Raw genomic sequence first — 16,884 nt, 5'->3', positions numbered from 1 at the left:
TACGAATTTTTTTTCGCGAAATGTGAAATTTTCAGATCTGCGCTGATTTGCGAAAACTCTTACGAATTAGGAAATCTCTATTGCGCCAAAATTACCAACTATACAAGGCCCTGTCTCTTCAAATCATTATAGACCTTTTCACTCATGACGTTGCCTTCTTCGTCTTCGACCTCAATAGCATTCTCCTTGAGCCCAACTTCATCTCTCTGCTGTTTCTTTATGCTGTTCCACAGCGTCACTGCTTCGTTGATGGAGGTTATACCCTTGAGCATCTCATTGGGCTCAATGCCATGGGCCTTGAGGCCCTGGGCATGACGAATCTCGGTGAAGTGCTTGTTGAATGCCTTCCGTCCTCTGTACTTGAAGGCACATATTTCGCATGGGTATTCGATCTTCAAGCCGTAGAGCTTGTAGAGCCAGAATGGGATGGGATGGCCATCTGATCCCAGTGGGAGGTTGTGTGGGTTGAATGATAGTGCCTGTCCATCCCCGTGTTCCTCTTGCTCTCCTTGGTCATCGTCATCGTCATCGTTGCCACTAGAAAGCTCCTCCTCTTGTGCCAGCTGGTCGATTTCAATGAGCCGTTCCCTTTCACTGAGGGCCATTCTTCTGATGGTGTTGTCGATGGTGTTCTTACGAGTCTCAGCAAGCACTCCTGTCGTTAAGGATGCAATGAGAAACTCGTACATCTTGAAGTCTCTCGACTGCTTCTTCGTCTGAGCATTCTTGAGATGTTTCTTGCCGGTTAGATGAGAGTCGAACACTGTTTTCTTGGTGAACGTTCGTCCGCACGGTTCACAGTATAAGTTATCAGTGGTGAAGCGTTCAGTGGCCTCTGTGATGAATGACTCCAGCTCAAACAATGGCAGGGATCTCTGCAAGAACCCTTTCATATAGTCAAACATGGAAATGAGGTACTTCAAGTACTCTGAGTTCTTGGTCACGGAGTCGTCAGTTATCCCAAACTTATCAAAGATTTGGAGATACTGGACGTACCCAACCTTGTCAGTAGACAGTTGTAACCACTGTTCATGGAACTGGACCAGGTCAAGGCACTTACCTTGGAACTCCTCTCCGCTGAACATCCCTCTGAGGGTCAAATCACCGCCAATCTCACTCAAAATTGTAACCTTGGAGCTGCCCATACTGTATGACGTAGACAGCGGCTTCACTATGGAATTTGCGCTTTCCTCCTTAATCACCTGTAACAGAGCATCGAACTCATCCAGCGACATCAGCGGAAACGTCGAGTCCTCGTCCAATTTACACCTTTTCTTGTAATTCTCGGTGAATCTCTTGATCTCATGTTGCTGTAGTAGCATCTCTTTGTAGGGTCTCTTCTTCTTGTTCTTCAGCACCTCGCTTGAAAGCTTCACCAGCTCGGGATTACGCCTGATTCGTTGTGTTATCTCATACTCAATGGTCTCTAACTCTTCAAGTGCGCTTCTGTGCGATTCCATCTTCCCTTTAGTTTACGCCCCTGGTGCTGAATTATGGGTTGAGGCTCTCGAGAAAGTTTTTCACTCCGCTCTTTTTCACTTCATCTCGGAGCCATCAACATCAACATCAACATCAACAAAGGGACGGAAAGCCAATGACTTTGGTGAAGATTTGTGGGCTGAAAGACGTTGAGAGTGCTCTTGTGGCCCTGGACTCCGGTGCTGACCTCGTCGGGTTTATCATGGTGCCCAACAGAGACCGTACTGTGGATCCTGAGGTTGCCTCTTCAATAGCTCAGCTGTGTAAGGAGAGACAATCTATGTCCAGCATAGACCTCCTCAGCAACCTCGATAAGGCCCATTGGACCGAGTCTGCTTACAAGTTGATAGCTGAGAATGGTCCATACGCCGTTGGAGTGTTTCGTAATCAATCGGTGGAAGATATCAACAACGCTGTTGAGTCACTGGGACTTGACTTTGTCCAACTCCACGGCTCTGAGCCGAGAAGTGAGTACATAGCAAAGATCAAAGTGCCTGTGATCACCAGATTCGTTCCAAATGATAAGGAGATTGCCAATGTAAACCTTGCCAGTCAGATTCTGACGCTATTTGACTCAGAAGCCGGTGGTGAAGGCACAACATTGAATTGGACTGAGTTGAATCAGTGGGGCGAGGAATCAGGGTCCACTTATGTGTTGGCAGGTGGATTGACACCTCTGAACGTTGGTGATGCTGTCAACATCAAGGGAGTCATTGGTGTTGACGTGAGTAGTGGTGTCGAGACAGATGGTGTGAAGGACCATGAAAAGATTAGACGTTTTGTACAGGCTGCGAAACAAAAATAAGTATATATAAGTATTATAATTGAAAGAGGAAAAGGATATGATGAGCGTCAAAGCTCTACGTACGTGACGGTCTGATGTTGAACAACCCTGCAATGTCCTCCCTGGAGAGCCTGGAAACGTTTCTCATGCCCTGTGGATCTATGGCACCTTCAATCAACGTCTCCTTCATGAGCTGCAGCTTCATGATACGATCCTCGACGGTGTCCTGCATCAACAAGCGATGAACAGTCACAGGCTTTACCTGACCAATTCTATGGCAACGATCCTGCGCTTGTAATTCAACGTATGGGTTCCAAAATGGGTCCATGATGATAACGTGGTTGGCACATGTTAGCGTTAAACCGGCATTGCCAGCTTTTAGAGAGATCAACATCAGTTTACTCTCTGCGTTACGATAAAACTCCTTAACACATTGGTTCCTCTCATCGACATTCATAGAGCCGAGGTATTGCAATGGTTCAACTTGAAGCTTGTCGTTGATGAATTTTCTTAAAATCACAAAGAAAGAGGTGAAATTTGAAAAGATGATGACTTTATCATCAGGATTTTCTGACCAAATCTTCTCTAATAGTTCAATACACCCCTTCACCTTTGGCGAATACTCCAGTCCACCATTCTTGATTTTCTCTGCTTCCTTCCTAGCTGCTTTGTTCCTCTCCTCCATGACGATGCGAATCATCTCAACACTTTGATTGTGGTTCACATGCTTATCAAAAACCTCACAATCAACGATAGCATTCTCGTTCACTAGGATCCGACAGCTCATACATTTGGCAAAGCGAACGTTATCATTGTTCATGCCTTCTTGGAACTGTTCAAAGTAGGATTCAACGCACTCCTTGCAGATGGCATGTCCACATGGAAAGAATAAAGTGTACGCCTCTGGTTCTGGTTCTTCATAGCAGATTGGACATGTAATGCCTTCCTCCATTTCTTCGTTGATACGTCTGACGGTTTCTGGTTGGAACCTCTCCGAGTTCTTCACCATAGAATCCACATTTGCGGTGGAAACAACATTACCATCGGCGTCGTAGCGAACACCTTTCTTACGATCACCAATACGAACCAGCTCAGAGTGTAGACAGGCTTGTCTCAAACGAAGCAATTGAACAAAAATGTACGAATAGTCACCTTTGGCAACGTTACGACTATTAAGGATCCTCGCCACCTGCTCCTGTGCTTTACCTTCAATGCTGCTGTAGAAAGTGGCCTCTGCTTCATTTGTTTGAATGCTGACATACTCCTTGGTAACAGTCTTCTCGGGGAGGTCCAGAATAGGCTTACCATCAATCAGCGAGGTCTTCTCACGCCTGAGCATCACACTTCTCAGAAGAATACGCAATTTGTTCATCGCAGCTTCAGTATAATACCCATCTTCGGTATCAAACCCATATTCGTGCGGTTCACGTTTCTTTTCCAAGAAATGTAGAATATCCTTTTTGAAATTGGACTCGACATTATATGGTTTAATACGTAAGAATCTCAACAATGGAAACAATTCACCAACATTATTTTGCATTGGTGTACCGGAGAGACACCATCTGTAATAACCGTCCAAACAAGCTGTTGAGATGGAAGCCTTGGTAAGCTTGTTTTTGATCTGCTGGGATTCATCTAGTACGATTCTGTAGAACTTTGAGTCCTTTGAGAAGAACGGTGATATATAGTCCCCGTCTTTCTTCAAATCATTCACCATTCTCATATTCGGTGGTGTTTTCATATCAAAAGACTTTTCGAATCCCGGAATGTTGCAATGCTTCTTGAACTCGGATGATAAGGTACCATACGACACAAGAACAACGTCGTATTTCTTCAACTGATCAAAGGTAACTCTACGGCCAGCCATAGAATGATACATGAAGACAGTCAAATTGGCAGAAGCTTTCACTTTCGTCTCCATCTCCCCCTTCCATTGGTTCATCAACGACACAGGTGCAACTATTAAATTTGTACAGCCATATGAAGCAATATTTGCCTTTGGAGATTGAGGATCCAGCTCTGCTTCCTCGTCATCCTCTTTCGCCCGACGTGAAAGCATGAGAGCGATCATTTGCACAGTTTTACCTAAACCCATAGCGTCTGCAAGGATACCACCGCATTTCTTATGATCGTCCTCAGTATCTTCAAGCCATTTCAAACCACGTTTCTGGTGAGGTAACAGATTGACGGAGAGATCGTTGGGAGTGTTTGACTCCCCTTCAACTTCCTGTTCCTCTTGCTTCTTCACCGACGTTAGAAGGCTGAGCAAGTCATCTGTGTTGTAAACATTGAGACCTAGTGGGTTACGTCGTAGCATAGCGTTCCTCTCTTCCTCCTTCCTTCTGCGTTCCAGCTCTGCCTTATTTCTTTCTTCCCTGGCACGAACCTCTTCCATCATCTGTTGATATCGACCATTCTGAAGCACCTGTCGTAATTGTTGAAGCTGGTCGGAGCTTGAAGCACCTCCATTCTGACTACCATTGGCTACAGCCTCAGCTAAACTTCTCTCCTTCTGTAATCTCATCTCCTCAGCATGTTTTCTACTTCTTTCGAGCTTTTCGAGACGCTCAGCTTTCTCTTTCTTCATCTTTTCATCAAGAAGCGCACAGATCTTCGGCTTAGCAGTGTTGACAAACAGTTGCAGTTTCTTTTTAGTCCGTTTCATCCCATGTTCAACCTCAGCTTTCTTCTTGAAGTTTTCCTTCGCTTGTGATGAAAGACGTTGCATTTCCTTCTGCAAAGACGCAACCTTTTCGTTAGACTCATCCAAGCCCAATCTAAGCAGTTGGTCTCTATTACGCTTGAGCTCAACAAGTCTCCCAGGTCTGTGCTTTTCTCTTAAGGCCAAAGCCTCGAGACCAATCTTGTACTTAGAGATTCTTTGCTCAAGCTCAGCTTGTCGTGCCTTCACATCTTGCATACTGTGGAAAACAGTGTTCTGGTACTGTATCGCCCCAGAGTCAAGAATCTTCAAGCCTTGAATCCCCATATAATTGTCTGTAGGGTTCACGGATATGGCTGGATCTGCTTTAACAGTGACTTGACCATAAGTTTGTTTGTTTTTCGGCACAAACTTGAATGTGGCTCCTTCAGAGAGCCCACCGTCCCTGTTAAGCTGTGGATTAATCCATCCAGGTCTATGAGCAGCAGATAACACGGGTTGCTGTCCATAGGCCCGTGGGTTGTTGTGGATGGTGTTGTTAGCCACTGGGCCTTGAACTGCAGCACTTGTTGTCATTCTATCGAGTCCCTGACGGGCAGTCATAGCCACAGCCCTTGAACCGCTCTCAAGATCTTTGGACGAGCTTCCTTGTTCAGTGACTGGCCCCGCTATAACACGATTTAGCGGCGTTGCTACTGGAGCTACCGGTGTCTGTTGTCTTCCGCCGTCAGCATGAGCGCGTCCCTCTGGCCTCCCATTTGAGCCCGTAACAATAACGGCATCCCCACCGTGAAGTCTCTTCAGAGGAACCTGGTGGGCTGTTTCACTCTGCCCAGCCAGCGCTGTGACGTGGTGTATGCCCGTGATGATGATATCATCGTCATCAGATTCTGACCCGCTGCTCCTCGTCAAATCCACCACAGAAAAGGGCTTGACCTTCTTTCTCGGCGGTACCTCCATCTTGTAAGTAAGCTCAGCTGTAACAGACCCGCTGGTTCAATCCTCTGCCGGTTTTGATAACTGAAAACTCAGCTTTGTTGTTATTCGATTGTTTACTTTTGGTGGGAGACCATCTGTCCATTTTATCATTTTTGTGTCTGTCTTTTTTTTGCTTAGCGAGCAGGCGCGTACGCGCCGCGATTTTGTTTTTTTTGTTGGTTTTCGGAATGTTCTGGAAATCGGAAATTTAAGGCGTGTTTTGTACTCTATGTCTAAGCTATTATATTCGTATTAGAATGATAAATTCATTACATAGCAAATAAGTTGGGTATATTAGTTCTATATTGGTCACCATTCTATAGCCTTCTCCTTCTGAACAACTCTGACAAGATCACCCCAGACTTTACCACCTCCTAGTACTGTTTCATCGATGATGGGTTTGGCAGTTGCTGGTGTACATCTCGCTAGCCACAAGATCTCACCTGTTCTAAGGTAGATTATCACATTAGCTGCATACTTGTGACCACCAACGTGGTTGATGAAGGATACGTGTACACCATCCTCGCTATCGTCGCCAATGTCTCTGTAATTGCCGGTTTCTCTTAGTCTGGCATCCATCTCTTTCTTCATCAACGGTGCAGTAATCGCACAGCGTTTATCTCTGGTCTTGTGTGAGCACAGAAAGATGTATGCACGGGCCTCAGTCTTATCCACAGCGTAGCCCTGAATCTCAGCTGGTGGTTGCGCTTGTTCATTGCGGGCTTTGATGAGCTGTGGAATCAGCTCTGAGAGCACCGCGCCAACGTTCTCAGCATCAACACGACGAACCCATACAAAGAAAGGCATGATCAGGACATCACCACGCTGACGCTCCATGGCTTTGGGATCCATAAAGTCAATAGGAAGAGAAGACGTCGAGCATTTAACGCTTCCATGGTCAAACAACCCTGATGATTCCTTTTCAATCCATTGAACAATGTTGTTTTCAATGGAGTGCGGTGTGCTTGTAGCGTCATGTTGCCAGTCGCTTTGGCCTGTAGGGACGATAAAATGGCAAGCTGTTTGCTTAGCACTGTTGTAGATGTCCTCAGAAGTGTCAATCTTGACGGAGGATGGGTACTTCGTGGTGCACGATTCACACTCATGAGAGCATTCACTGATCGGCACAACCTGACTAATCTCCTGGTCTCTCTCCGCTGAGTGATCTTTCTTGAATATGCTTTGTAAGAAGTTCATCTTGTGGTGAAGTGTAACCAATCGCACGCTGTGTGTTTGTAATAGTAGTCTGTCCTATGGTCAAAATGAAACACACAGCCAACCGCACAAAGGATATACGGACGGGTCTTTCTACCACACTTCAACTATCCCACTGTCTAGATGAAGATAGAGAGCAGACAAGAGTGGGAAAACTTTTCTTTCCAGTTCTTCTTTTTCCCACTGCTTGCCCTTTAAAGGAATTTTGTCGGATCTGCTATGGCTTTTTCGGTGATACGCGGCATTAGCGTGTTTCTATCGGATATTGCTGTTACCCTTGGCGATGTCCGGAAGTATTTCCACTTTTGGACTTTTATGCCAGTCATTGATGCCAATGATGGAAGGAATTCCCATCTCCATCATGGCTGGAAAGGTTGATATTGGCGAGTTCCATACACATTTCAATTCATGCATAAAGAGTATCGAAGCGATTCGTTCGCAGGATGACAAGAGGAATGCGATAGCACAGCTCAAGAAAGAAGTGGAAGCGGTTGCACACCTTCTGCCGAGTTATCAACAGTTGTCGTACAGTGAGGCGATCAAGCGTGAATTGGACTCTCTGGATAAGCCCAAGACGAGGTTCAGGTTCACACAGCGTAGTCGTCAACCGGATCCCAGCAGAAAGGAGCTGAAGAAGTTCGAAGACAGCGCAGTGACGCCCACTGTCACCGGCGTCAAGGGGACACATCTAACGCTTGGACAGTCTAACGTCCTTCTCACAGAGCTGGATAGTTGTACTGTTAGAATCAAGAACGCCTCCACAGTGACACTCAAGAGTGTCAACAATTGCACGTTCGTGGTCGAGTGCTCAGGCCCTGTTTTCATCCAAACCGCTTCATCTTGTCTATTCTTCATCGGCTGTCATCAGCTAAGACTGCACGGTCTGTCTAACTGTCAAATAGACGCTACGATCCCATCTGGACGAGCCGTTATCGAAAACTGCCATGGGCTACAAGTTCATGGAGTCGAAATCGACGATTTTGACTATCCGAACGGGAAAAGCCCAAACTTCACTCTCGTTCAGTTCGACCACTCCGTACTGAAAAGAAGAGAAGAAATACTACAAATGGGTGTATAGGCATTATATAATCAACGCTAAGCACCACAAAGGCCTTTGTATTTCAGCGTTGTGCTTTGAAACACACTGAACAAGTAAGCCAAACAAAAAAGTAAACAAAACAGAAAAGTAAACAAAACGAGCTCGCGGGAAGGCAAAAAAAAAGTAAACAAATGGTTATGAAGCCCCGTTTGTTTACCTTTTCCGAATTTTAATTAGGCGCGCGGCCGTTGTTTATTTTGCTTTTGTGGTTGTTTCACATTGTTTTGCTTTCTTCTCTTTATAAACAAGTCAAAAACTACAACGAAGGTGAAGGAAGAAGAGCACATCAGGTCACCATGGCGAGCCCAAGGAAGAGCATTGCATCTAGATACCTTGATAATCTTCCTCAACAGTCAGTACCGCTACAGCCATCCGCTAAGGTGAACACTCCGCCGTCGTCACCGACGAGGTTAAAGACTTCCAACGTCTTTGTTGAGAGGAGCTCCCCTGCAAAATTACAAACTGCAAATGTGTCTAGGCTTGAGGAATCCATTGCCGGTCTGAAACTGGACAGTCCTTCTCCGCTGAAGAGAGGCACAGGCAACGAGTTGAGCTCAAAGGCCCAGCCTGCTCCACAGTGGACGTTATCCAATAGATCTAGCCAGAAAGGCTATGAATATCTATGCAGAATTTCCGAGGCTAAGAAGTGGATGGAGGGTGTTATTGGTGAAGATATTCCATCAGAAGCTGAACTTGCGACAGACGGGTTGAGAGACGGTGTCGTGTTGGCAAAGTTGACTAGACACTTTAGACCTGACCTTGTCAAGAAGATTGTTCCTGCAGGGAAGTTGCAGTTCAAGCACACTGAGAACATCAACGTGTTCTTCCAATTCTTGGACTCGATTCAAATGCCTGACTTGTTCAGGTTTGAACTTACTGACCTTTATGACAAAAAAGATATTCCAAAGGTTATCTTTTGTCTACATGCGTTGACTTTCATGATGTCACAAGATGCAAACACCCCGGGAATTGAAAAGCTCAATGATAAGTTAAACTTCTCTCATGAGGATATAAAAAAATCAGAAACAAGCTTGAGAGGTGCCAAATTGCCAAACTTTGACTCAATGGTTAAACAATTCGGAAGGGAAATCCCACAAAGCCCACGAAAGTCCTCTTCTATACCGCCATTGAAGGAAAAATTGACTCCTGAAGTGCCAACGACTTCTTCTTCTTCTTCTTCCAGAAAGAGTACTTTGCAAAGTCCATTCTTGGAATTTGAAGATACTAGCTCACCACCTCCATTCCCGGTCACAACTGGAAAATTGAAATCTGCCTGGGAGCCACGACAAACAATCCTGGAACCAAAGATGATAGAAGAAACAGTACAGACCCAACTGGTACCTGAATATTCTTCTTCATTTGCTGATAGCCTTGTGTCAAGTTACGATGCTTCTCCAAGGAAACAGAAAAAGTTATCTGACCGTGAGCTTCTGAACAATATCATTCGTTTTCAATCTATTTCAAGAGGTTCGATCTTCCGCTATAATATGTTTATCGATAAAATCATGTTAAAATCAGTCGCTGAGAACGTTGTCCAATTGCAATCCTTGGTGAGAAGACATCTATCACTGAAGAAATATCAGACGGATACGAGGGATATTAGTGGTATGGAGGCTAACGTGACAAAATTACAATCCATAATTAGAGGTAAATTACAGAGATCTGAAATCAATGATGTGCAATCACAACAGCCAAATGATAAAACTGTTGAACTTCAAAGCTTCGCGCGTGGTTATTTGGCAAGGTCTAAAGTGAATCGTATAAAAAACCAACTGTCTTACAATCTCCCGAAAATCATTCAAGTCCAGTGCTGTATAAGAGCAAATGCCGTCTTTGATAGATCCCAAAAAGCTATCAAATCACAAGAGATTATCACAAATTTCCAGGCTCATATCCGTCGTCATCTGCTGTATAAGAAGCTGCATAGATCTGTCAAGGAGGCACATACGGCTGAGGATGCAATTACGATCATTCAATCACAGATACGTGGATCAACAGTCAGATCTATGTTACACATTAAAAAGAAATTGATCTTAACTGAGTCAATCCCAATATTGGAATTACAGTCTATCGCCCGTGCTGGTTTGGTGAGATCGAAGCTAAACGTGATTCTAGATAATTTGGATCTTCAAGAGCCTGCTTTGAATAAGTTTTGCTCTGTTGTTAAGGGGAAACTTGTCAGATCTCGTATCAAAGGAATTAAACGGGATTTAAAGGCTTCTTCCCAATCTGTCATCTTGACCCAGAGTCAGGTTCGTGGTGTTTTATCCAGATATGGCTTGGAGCTGATTCTTGATGATGTTGATTACTATCTGGATGAAGTTGTGGAGTTGCAGTCTCTGATAAGGAGATATCTGTACCAAAAGTCAAAGAAGGAAGATATGATTTATTATGAACAACACCTAGAAGATATTATCAAGATTCAAAGTGTTATCAGAGGTAAATACTTGGGTAATGCTTACAAATCCCTGATCTCCATGCATAATCCACCATTGTCAGTGATCAGAAAGTTTGCCTATCTTTTGAATGATAATGATGTTGATTTTGAAGAAGAAGTGAAGCTTACCAGACTCAAGGAATCAATTAATGAAAAGACAAGCTCTAATGAATTGCTTGAGAAGCATATCAGTCAATTGGATTTGAAAATTGCCCTATTGCAGAAAAATAAGATTACTTTGGACGAGCTGTTGCTTCAAAAGAACAAGGACGTTAGAATTACTGCATCAGTATCTACCATTGATGTGACCTCTTTGAATAGAAGGACCAAGAATAGAATGGAGTTGTATGAGAAATTCTTCTACCTGCTTCAAACTCAACCGCTTTACCTTACAAGACTGATTCACAGTGATTATCGTGGAACTGACTTAGCATTGAAGGTCTTCCATGACTTACAATCCAAAGATCTTCCAACCAGAGAAGAATATCTGTTCATTCGCTTAGTCGATAGTCTTTTAAGTGACTTCATTTCAAAATCCCAATCTATACATGATCTTTGGAAGCATAACACAACAGGGTGGCAGAGGCTACTTCATACATTTAATGAGACTCAAACAGTACCACTAAGGTCATTGTTTGGTACCATGGTTGAAAATGTGTTGAATGATGAGGATCTTGACTTTGAGAGTGATCCATTGATCATCTACCAGAAAGTTAACAATACTCCAAAGATTCTACCTGTTGATAAGGCTATTGAAGATGAATCCACTAAACAGGCATTTGTATACAACTTACAACAGTTAAGGGAGTATGGATCTGAGATTTTCCGTATTATCAGTGATAATGTGAAATTGATACCCATTCACGTTAGACTTTTGGCAAAAAGCGCTTATGTTACATCAGCTAAAAAATTCCCGCATCTATTAGAGCAGGATCATCTTGGAAATGCTGGCTTTGTACTTATCAACGGATATATTCGTACAATTTTCGAGTCCTACGATAAATTTGGAGTTTCACCTCTCAACAAGGCGACCAGAGCTGATAAAAATTTGCATGGAATCTGCAAATTGTTGACACAGATGTTTGTCATGAAACCGTTTGGTTCGAGTGATATATATTTGCAACCCTTGAACAAATTTATCAACTCGTCACTTGAAGGTATTCGTTCCTTAATCAAAAGTGTCATCGATGTCAGTGAGATCGATACGGTTTACAATATGACTGTGTATGACGATATGACGGCTCACAAAAGACCTAAGTTAACACTAAGAATTTCGGATATGCTCTCCATGAATCAGTTGATCGATAAGTATATTGATATTGTTGCACCTTTGTCCGATGACACTTTGAGGGAGATTCTTATTGAGTTGAGATCATGCAATACTGGTGATATTACGAGATTAAATGGTTATTATACCTTGAACTTGAACCCATCAAGTTATAGAGCTTCACCCGATGATAACATCACCAAGTCACTTTTGATGCAAGCCAAAAGATGTGTATTGTACCTTGTTCAGGTTCAGGATGAGTATAATGATTTGTTCAACCTTTTGAAGTCAAAGATAGATCCTATTGATGAGATCAAGTTCAAGAGAATCATCAACGCTGAGAACAAGGATATTGAGCACAACCGCGTGAATGATTACACGAACAATGGTCAAGGTTTCTTGGGAGATTTGACTAAGATTTCGTATCACAAGCTGAAAGAAATTGCTCTTGAAAGAATTCTAGAGCTCGAGACTATGTCCATTGTGACTAGACGTGATTCCTTCCAGCTTTTGCTGAATGAGATCGCACACGACATCAGAACCAAGCATGACCAAAGACTTTCACGTAAGAAACAGTTGAGCATTGCGCAAAATACGCTTTCACGCTTGGGAGAGAAGAACAAATTCTTAGAAGATCAATTGAAAGCGTACAACCATCACATTGATAAATCTATGGAGGAATTACAATCGAAACCAACAAAACCAAAAAGAATTTTGCCCTTCACTAAACAGTTCTTTTACGAACGTGAATTGAAGAAATCTGGGAAACTACCCAAATTTGGAGCGTACAAATACTCTTCAAAGAGACTCTATGAGAAGGGTGTATTGGTCGAACTTCGTGGTTTGGATCAAAACTTGAATTCATCCGGCTCTTCTTTCTTTGGAAGTATGAATTTCCCTAAAGTCGACTTCATGTTTAGTTGTGATCGTGCTGGTGAGTTCAACATCTCTTGTAAATCGTCGAGTATTGCAGTCAATGGTAATTTGGAAACGTTGACTATTGATCAATTCTTAGAGTATCAGTTTGAAAACAAATCCAAGATTTCATTATTCGGAGGAATGGCCAAATTTGACACCAATTGTTTGATTGATTTTATCTTCAAGAAGTTTTACCATAATGAAAGTTGATGTTGCTTTTTCCCTTTTATTTTGTTTGTATACTTGGTTTAAAGACAATTTGTTCATATATTTACTTGCTTGTTTAGCCCTAGTTCATTATCTGTGGATCAACATTATCCTTCTCATTGTCATTGACCACTGCCTGTGCAACTGCTTCCAACTCCTCGTGGTTATAATCAAAATCCTTGTCGCTATCTTTACCATCTTCGCCATCACTTTCATTGTTGTTTGCATCATTATCGTCGCTATCATCATTGCTATCATCATTATTATCATTATTCTCTTGATTGTCAGCTTCAAAGACTTGTCTCTTTGCCTCTTTCCTAACGTACACGTCCCTGTTCTTCAAGTCAAACAGTGAAATGTCCTGCAGGGCCTGTTGTGCTACGCTCCTCAGCTCTCTTGCCCAAACCTCTAGTTTTTCCTCATCTGTCATGGTAAGCCATATCTCTGAAGACTTCTGCACTTTCCCCATGACTTCGTTGTAGAAGTTCATCTCCTTGTCTGCTAAGAACTGCTCATTCAAAGAGCCACACAGCTGTCTATAAGTCTCTAGAGATGGAGGCTCACTAGGCCATTGGTTAGGCTTCAAGAAATACAACACCAATCTTGGGAAGGTTGGATTGTCTTCCAGTTGAGGTTTACCCAGTCTATCAAAGAATTTGCGTATTTCACGGTACTTGGCCCTTTGAACCCTCTCTACGCTCTTTCTATTCAACCTCTTTCGCTGCTTAACGTCATCCCTGGCATTGTACCTTCTCGCTCTCAGTTTTCTTCTCTCCTTGATCAGTTCAGCATCACCACGGCGTTTCACCTGGGATCTCATCTGTTCGATTACCGATGAAGGGTGGTCCTTCGACCCTTTTTTCAAGTCCAGATGTCTCCCCATGGAACCTGGATGGGAAAAGGTCTTTTGACAGAATGGGCATATCTTTCTCGGGTCCACGCCCTCCGGTATCTGTGGTACACCTTCAACGTCAAATTTAACAGAGTCAGAGTTGAAGGACTTCGGAATCGTCACCGTCTTCACGTGTCTCGTTACACCCTTTTGATGTTCAAGGGCTCTTCTATATGCCTCTATCGAAGGGTCTATGTAGGTATTATTATCCAAGTTCAAGTCAACTGTGAGCACATTGCCAACATCGAGGTGTTGGATGTACCTGCTTATGTTCTCATCCTCGTGTTGTTTCATCATCTCTGGATGGAATGGAGTGGTTGGTGAAGATGAGAGAAACAGAGAAGGTTAGCTTGAAGTGAATTCCGATATTTTGCAAGAATCAAATTCCGATTTTGGAATGTCCAGATGTTTGGGTGTCCGGGTGTTCAGGTGTCCAGGTGTCCAGGTGTTCTTGTCAACACGAAAAACGCGTTCGCTGTCAGCAAAAAAAAAAGGTCCAAACTGCAAACTTCAGATTAACAGCAAATCAAATACGCAAGCAACGATTCTCACTTTTCAAAGAAGAAAGGAATTACCAGTCATGTTTTGGTTTGCTTATCTTTTGGTACTTGCAATTGGTGTTACTGCCTCTTCAAAGATCTCGATCTCTATTCCTCCATTCGCTAAGGAGTGTATCTATCACGAGCTCACAGAAGAAAACAATGCATTGTTGGTGAGCTATCAAGTCCTTAGGGGCGGTGATTTTGAACTTGATTTCAGCATTATTTCTCCTAAAGGTGATACTATCATCAACCAGAAGGATGAAAAGTACGCTGACTTTGTTCTCAAGACTTTTGGGTTGGGTGAATACTCCTTCTGCTTCTCCAACCCTCACAAGGACCTTAAAAAGGTTGAATTCACATTGAAATTGGGAAATGGTGAGGAGAGTGAAAACACTACAGGTGTTAAGGAGGATGTCGTTGCGGATCACTCCTTATCAGAGATTGACAGAAACCTGAACAAGATTGAAAGAATCATGAACTACCTAAGAGCTAGAGAATGGAGAAACATGTCCACTGTGGAATCCACTCAATCTCGTATCGTCTACCTTTCAATGATTATCATCTTGTTGACCGTTGGTGTTAACGTTGCACAGGCATCTGTCGTTCAGTTCTTGTTTGCCGGTCGTGAAAAGAGTTTTGTTTGAATTGAACTACGAGGTGGGTCTATACATAATTTTATAACGAAAAGGCCATGAACGACAAAGCTGTATATTCATACGTAACAACTAATTTGCGCGTTCAGATGTACCACTCAATCTAACTGCAGCACCGTATTTTTGTAACTTTGTCAACAGAGCGTCACCTTGCTTGATCAACAATTGGTATTGCGCATTCTTATTATCAGGTCTGTTGGTTTCAATGATTCCATTGACCCTATCAATGACACAGTTCAACTTCTTATTTGGGATGAACTTACACAAGTCGTTGTCGAGGAATTCCACTGAGACTCCAAATGCATCAGCCATGGATTTGAGAGAGAGTGCCTTGTAAGACTCCAGCAGTTGCGCATATGCCTTTCTTCTCATCTCTCTAATGTAATAATTGGCATGCTCTGACAAGTATCTCGATGTTAGAAGAATCTGGTCATTTGTCTGCAACAGGTATTGGAAATATGACGAGTAATCACTAGTGTATAATGATATTGTCAACGACGTAATTGGCTCTAAAGAAGGCGTAACAGGTAGTAAAGATAACAACTCTGGCGAATCAATCACCTTACTTTTAAGGTCAACCCTGTTAAGGATAAGTACGCCTGCAATTGTTGCGTATTGTCCCAACTGTTCATATGTGGTGATTTCAGTGGAGGTGAAGGTCGCTAGGGAATCGATAAGAAGTGCTGAGGCGGTTTCGAAGTCCCTTATAGACAAAGAGTACAGTCCCTTGTACAGCTTGTATCTATTACGGCGTTCCCAGTCACCACCCTTTTCGATCAGAGAGTTTGTTTGGTCCAATTGTTTGGCAACAAACTGCTTATCGTTGAAGAAGAACCCAACCCTTGTTATTGTCAATGAGATATCGATCTTCACACCGGTAGATGGCGTCAATTCGAACGCCTTTCTCAAGGTGAGCAGGGCATTGGTCTTATCTCCAATCGTCGCATAGTACTCTCCCAACTTCTTGTAGCCCTCGGCAGTTTCCAATTGACCTTCATCCTTCTCTTCAACTTCCTTGATGGCATCTTTCAACTTGGAAATCTCAGCTTCGTTCTCCTTGGAGAGCTCGGCGTACAGCGATTCATCCCACTCCAATGCACCTGCACACGTTTCTCTGAGGTACTGGTAGAACGGAGCCAGCTTCTTGCTCTTGATCTGTTCAACCAAATACTCCCTCGCTTGTGGGTGGCGTTCTGACAGTTCCGGTTTCGTCAAGATGAAAGCCGCATCGGCCAATTCAAAGTCAGGGATTCTCTGTGTTGTTGAGCTCGTTGAGTCCGACATTCCGTCCTTCTTTCGCTTGTTAGTGCTTGCCGCTGTGGTTGCCGCTGTGGTTGTCCCTGGTGATGTTGTTGTTATTGTTGTTGATGTTGTTGTTATTGTTGTTGATGTTGATGTTTCGGCTTTGTGGTTGGCGGCAAAGCTGGTGGGAGTGGTGTTGGGATGTTTACTATTTTGTTAGGGCCACCAGTATTGAAAGAGCACTCTTCCACAGCGATGATGGCTTTTATCACTGTGTAAAAGGGGTGACTCCGTTGGTAGCCTCCATTGGTGGACAATCTGAGCAGAGACCCCGTGCTTGCAACTGGCCCCCTGGTGACGAGCGCTCCCCCCTGATTCTGTGTGTGGTTGCGGTTTCCCCGGCGCTCGATGCGATGACGTTCCAACGGCACCGGTGTGGTGTTGAGATGTCTCTGCCAGAGTAACAAGAGAGAGGCTTTACACTGAAAGTTCTGATGCTCTCGTCTCTC

At 43.5% G+C, this 16,884-nt stretch overlaps 9 protein-coding genes across 9 annotated transcripts; 4 read left to right on the top strand and 5 right to left on the bottom strand.

The window, feature by feature from the left end:
- Nucleotides 1-15: 15 nt before the first annotated feature.
- Nucleotides 16-1,601, bottom strand: PRP9 (SF3a splicing factor complex subunit PRP9). The gene has a single exon (XM_020213200.1). It carries the CDS (start codon nucleotides 1,458-1,460, stop codon nucleotides 99-101), a length of 1,362 nt encoding a protein of 453 aa, XP_020068664.1. The 5' UTR covers nucleotides 1,461-1,601; the 3' UTR covers nucleotides 16-98.
- On the top strand, nucleotides 1,583-2,284 carry TRP1 (phosphoribosylanthranilate isomerase TRP1; the record flags this gene model as incomplete). Its single annotated transcript, XM_020213438.1, has 1 exon — nucleotides 1,583-2,284. Exon 1 carries the CDS (start codon nucleotides 1,595-1,597, stop codon nucleotides 2,282-2,284), a length of 690 nt encoding a protein of 229 aa, XP_020068663.1. The 5' UTR covers nucleotides 1,583-1,594.
- A 28-nt stretch (nucleotides 2,285-2,312) lies between these two features.
- On the bottom strand, nucleotides 2,313-5,972 carry ULS1 (translocase ULS1). The gene has a single exon (XM_020215695.1). It carries the CDS (start codon nucleotides 5,883-5,885, stop codon nucleotides 2,340-2,342), a length of 3,546 nt encoding a protein of 1,181 aa, XP_020068662.1. The 5' UTR covers nucleotides 5,886-5,972; the 3' UTR covers nucleotides 2,313-2,339.
- A 236-nt stretch (nucleotides 5,973-6,208) lies between these two features.
- CYBJADRAFT_169254 (sucrase/ferredoxin-like domain-containing protein) lies at nucleotides 6,209-7,165 on the bottom strand. The gene has a single exon (XM_020215694.1). It carries the CDS (start codon nucleotides 7,098-7,100, stop codon nucleotides 6,213-6,215), a length of 888 nt encoding a protein of 295 aa, XP_020068661.1. The 5' UTR covers nucleotides 7,101-7,165; the 3' UTR covers nucleotides 6,209-6,212.
- Nucleotides 7,166-7,448: 283 nt separating this feature from the next.
- CIN2 (GTPase-activating protein CIN2) lies at nucleotides 7,449-8,232 on the top strand. The gene has a single exon (XM_020215693.1). It carries the CDS (start codon nucleotides 7,453-7,455, stop codon nucleotides 8,194-8,196), a length of 744 nt encoding a protein of 247 aa, XP_020068660.1. The 5' UTR covers nucleotides 7,449-7,452; the 3' UTR covers nucleotides 8,197-8,232.
- A 281-nt stretch (nucleotides 8,233-8,513) lies between these two features.
- Nucleotides 8,514-13,049, top strand: IQG1 (Iqg1p; the record flags this gene model as incomplete). The annotated part of the gene is made up of 1 exon (XM_020216632.1): nucleotides 8,514-13,049. One exon carries the CDS (start codon nucleotides 8,514-8,516, stop codon nucleotides 13,047-13,049), a length of 4,536 nt encoding a protein of 1,511 aa, XP_020068659.1.
- Nucleotides 13,041-14,250, bottom strand: CYBJADRAFT_169251 (uncharacterized protein). The gene has a single exon (XM_020215692.1). The coding sequence runs from the start codon at nucleotides 14,233-14,235 to the stop codon at nucleotides 13,129-13,131; it is 1,107 nt and encodes a 368-aa protein (XP_020068658.1). The 5' UTR covers nucleotides 14,236-14,250; the 3' UTR covers nucleotides 13,041-13,128.
- A 213-nt stretch (nucleotides 14,251-14,463) lies between these two features.
- Nucleotides 14,464-15,237, top strand: ERP2 (Erp2p). The gene has a single exon (XM_020215691.1). The coding sequence runs from the start codon at nucleotides 14,519-14,521 to the stop codon at nucleotides 15,122-15,124; it is 606 nt and encodes a 201-aa protein (XP_020068657.1). The 5' UTR covers nucleotides 14,464-14,518; the 3' UTR covers nucleotides 15,125-15,237.
- RPN7 (proteasome regulatory particle lid subunit RPN7) lies at nucleotides 15,165-16,552 on the bottom strand. Its single transcript, XM_020217641.1, has 2 exons — nucleotides 16,524-16,552; nucleotides 15,165-16,502 (listed from the first exon to the last, which is right to left on the bottom strand). The coding sequence occupies exon 2, from the start codon at nucleotides 16,415-16,417 to the stop codon at nucleotides 15,206-15,208; it is 1,212 nt and encodes a 403-aa protein (XP_020068656.1). The 5' UTR covers nucleotides 16,418-16,502; nucleotides 16,524-16,552; the 3' UTR covers nucleotides 15,165-15,205.
- Nucleotides 16,553-16,884: the final 332 nt, after the last annotated feature.

The sequence above is a fragment of the Cyberlindnera jadinii genome, assembly GCF_001661405.1.
Source record: "Cyberlindnera jadinii NRRL Y-1542 unplaced genomic scaffold CYBJAscaffold_15, whole genome shotgun sequence".
Classification (NCBI taxonomy): Eukaryota; Fungi; Ascomycota; class Saccharomycetes; order Phaffomycetales; family Wickerhamomycetaceae; genus Williopsis; species Williopsis jadinii.
This window is presented reverse-complemented; position numbering and strand designations above follow the sequence as displayed.

What these genes read in the sequence shown, in the direction of transcription:
- PRP9 (XM_020213200.1), bottom strand. Translation starts at nt 1,460, where the DNA reads ATGGAATCGCACAGAAGCGCACTTGAAGAGTTAGAGACCATTGAGTAT.
- ULS1 (XM_020215695.1), bottom strand. Translation starts at nt 5,885, where the DNA reads ATGGAGGTACCGCCGAGAAAGAAGGTCAAGCCCTTTTCTGTGGTGGAT.
- CYBJADRAFT_169254 (XM_020215694.1), bottom strand. Translation starts at nt 7,100, where the DNA reads ATGAACTTCTTACAAAGCATATTCAAGAAAGATCACTCAGCGGAGAGA.
- CIN2 (XM_020215693.1), top strand. Translation starts at nt 7,453, where the DNA reads ATGATGGAAGGAATTCCCATCTCCATCATGGCTGGAAAGGTTGATATT.
- CYBJADRAFT_169251 (XM_020215692.1), bottom strand. Translation starts at nt 14,235, where the DNA reads ATGATGAAACAACACGAGGATGAGAACATAAGCAGGTACATCCAACAC.
- ERP2 (XM_020215691.1), top strand. Translation starts at nt 14,519, where the DNA reads ATGTTTTGGTTTGCTTATCTTTTGGTACTTGCAATTGGTGTTACTGCC.
- RPN7 (XM_020217641.1), bottom strand. Translation starts at nt 16,417, where the DNA reads ATGTCGGACTCAACGAGCTCAACAACACAGAGAATCCCTGACTTTGAA.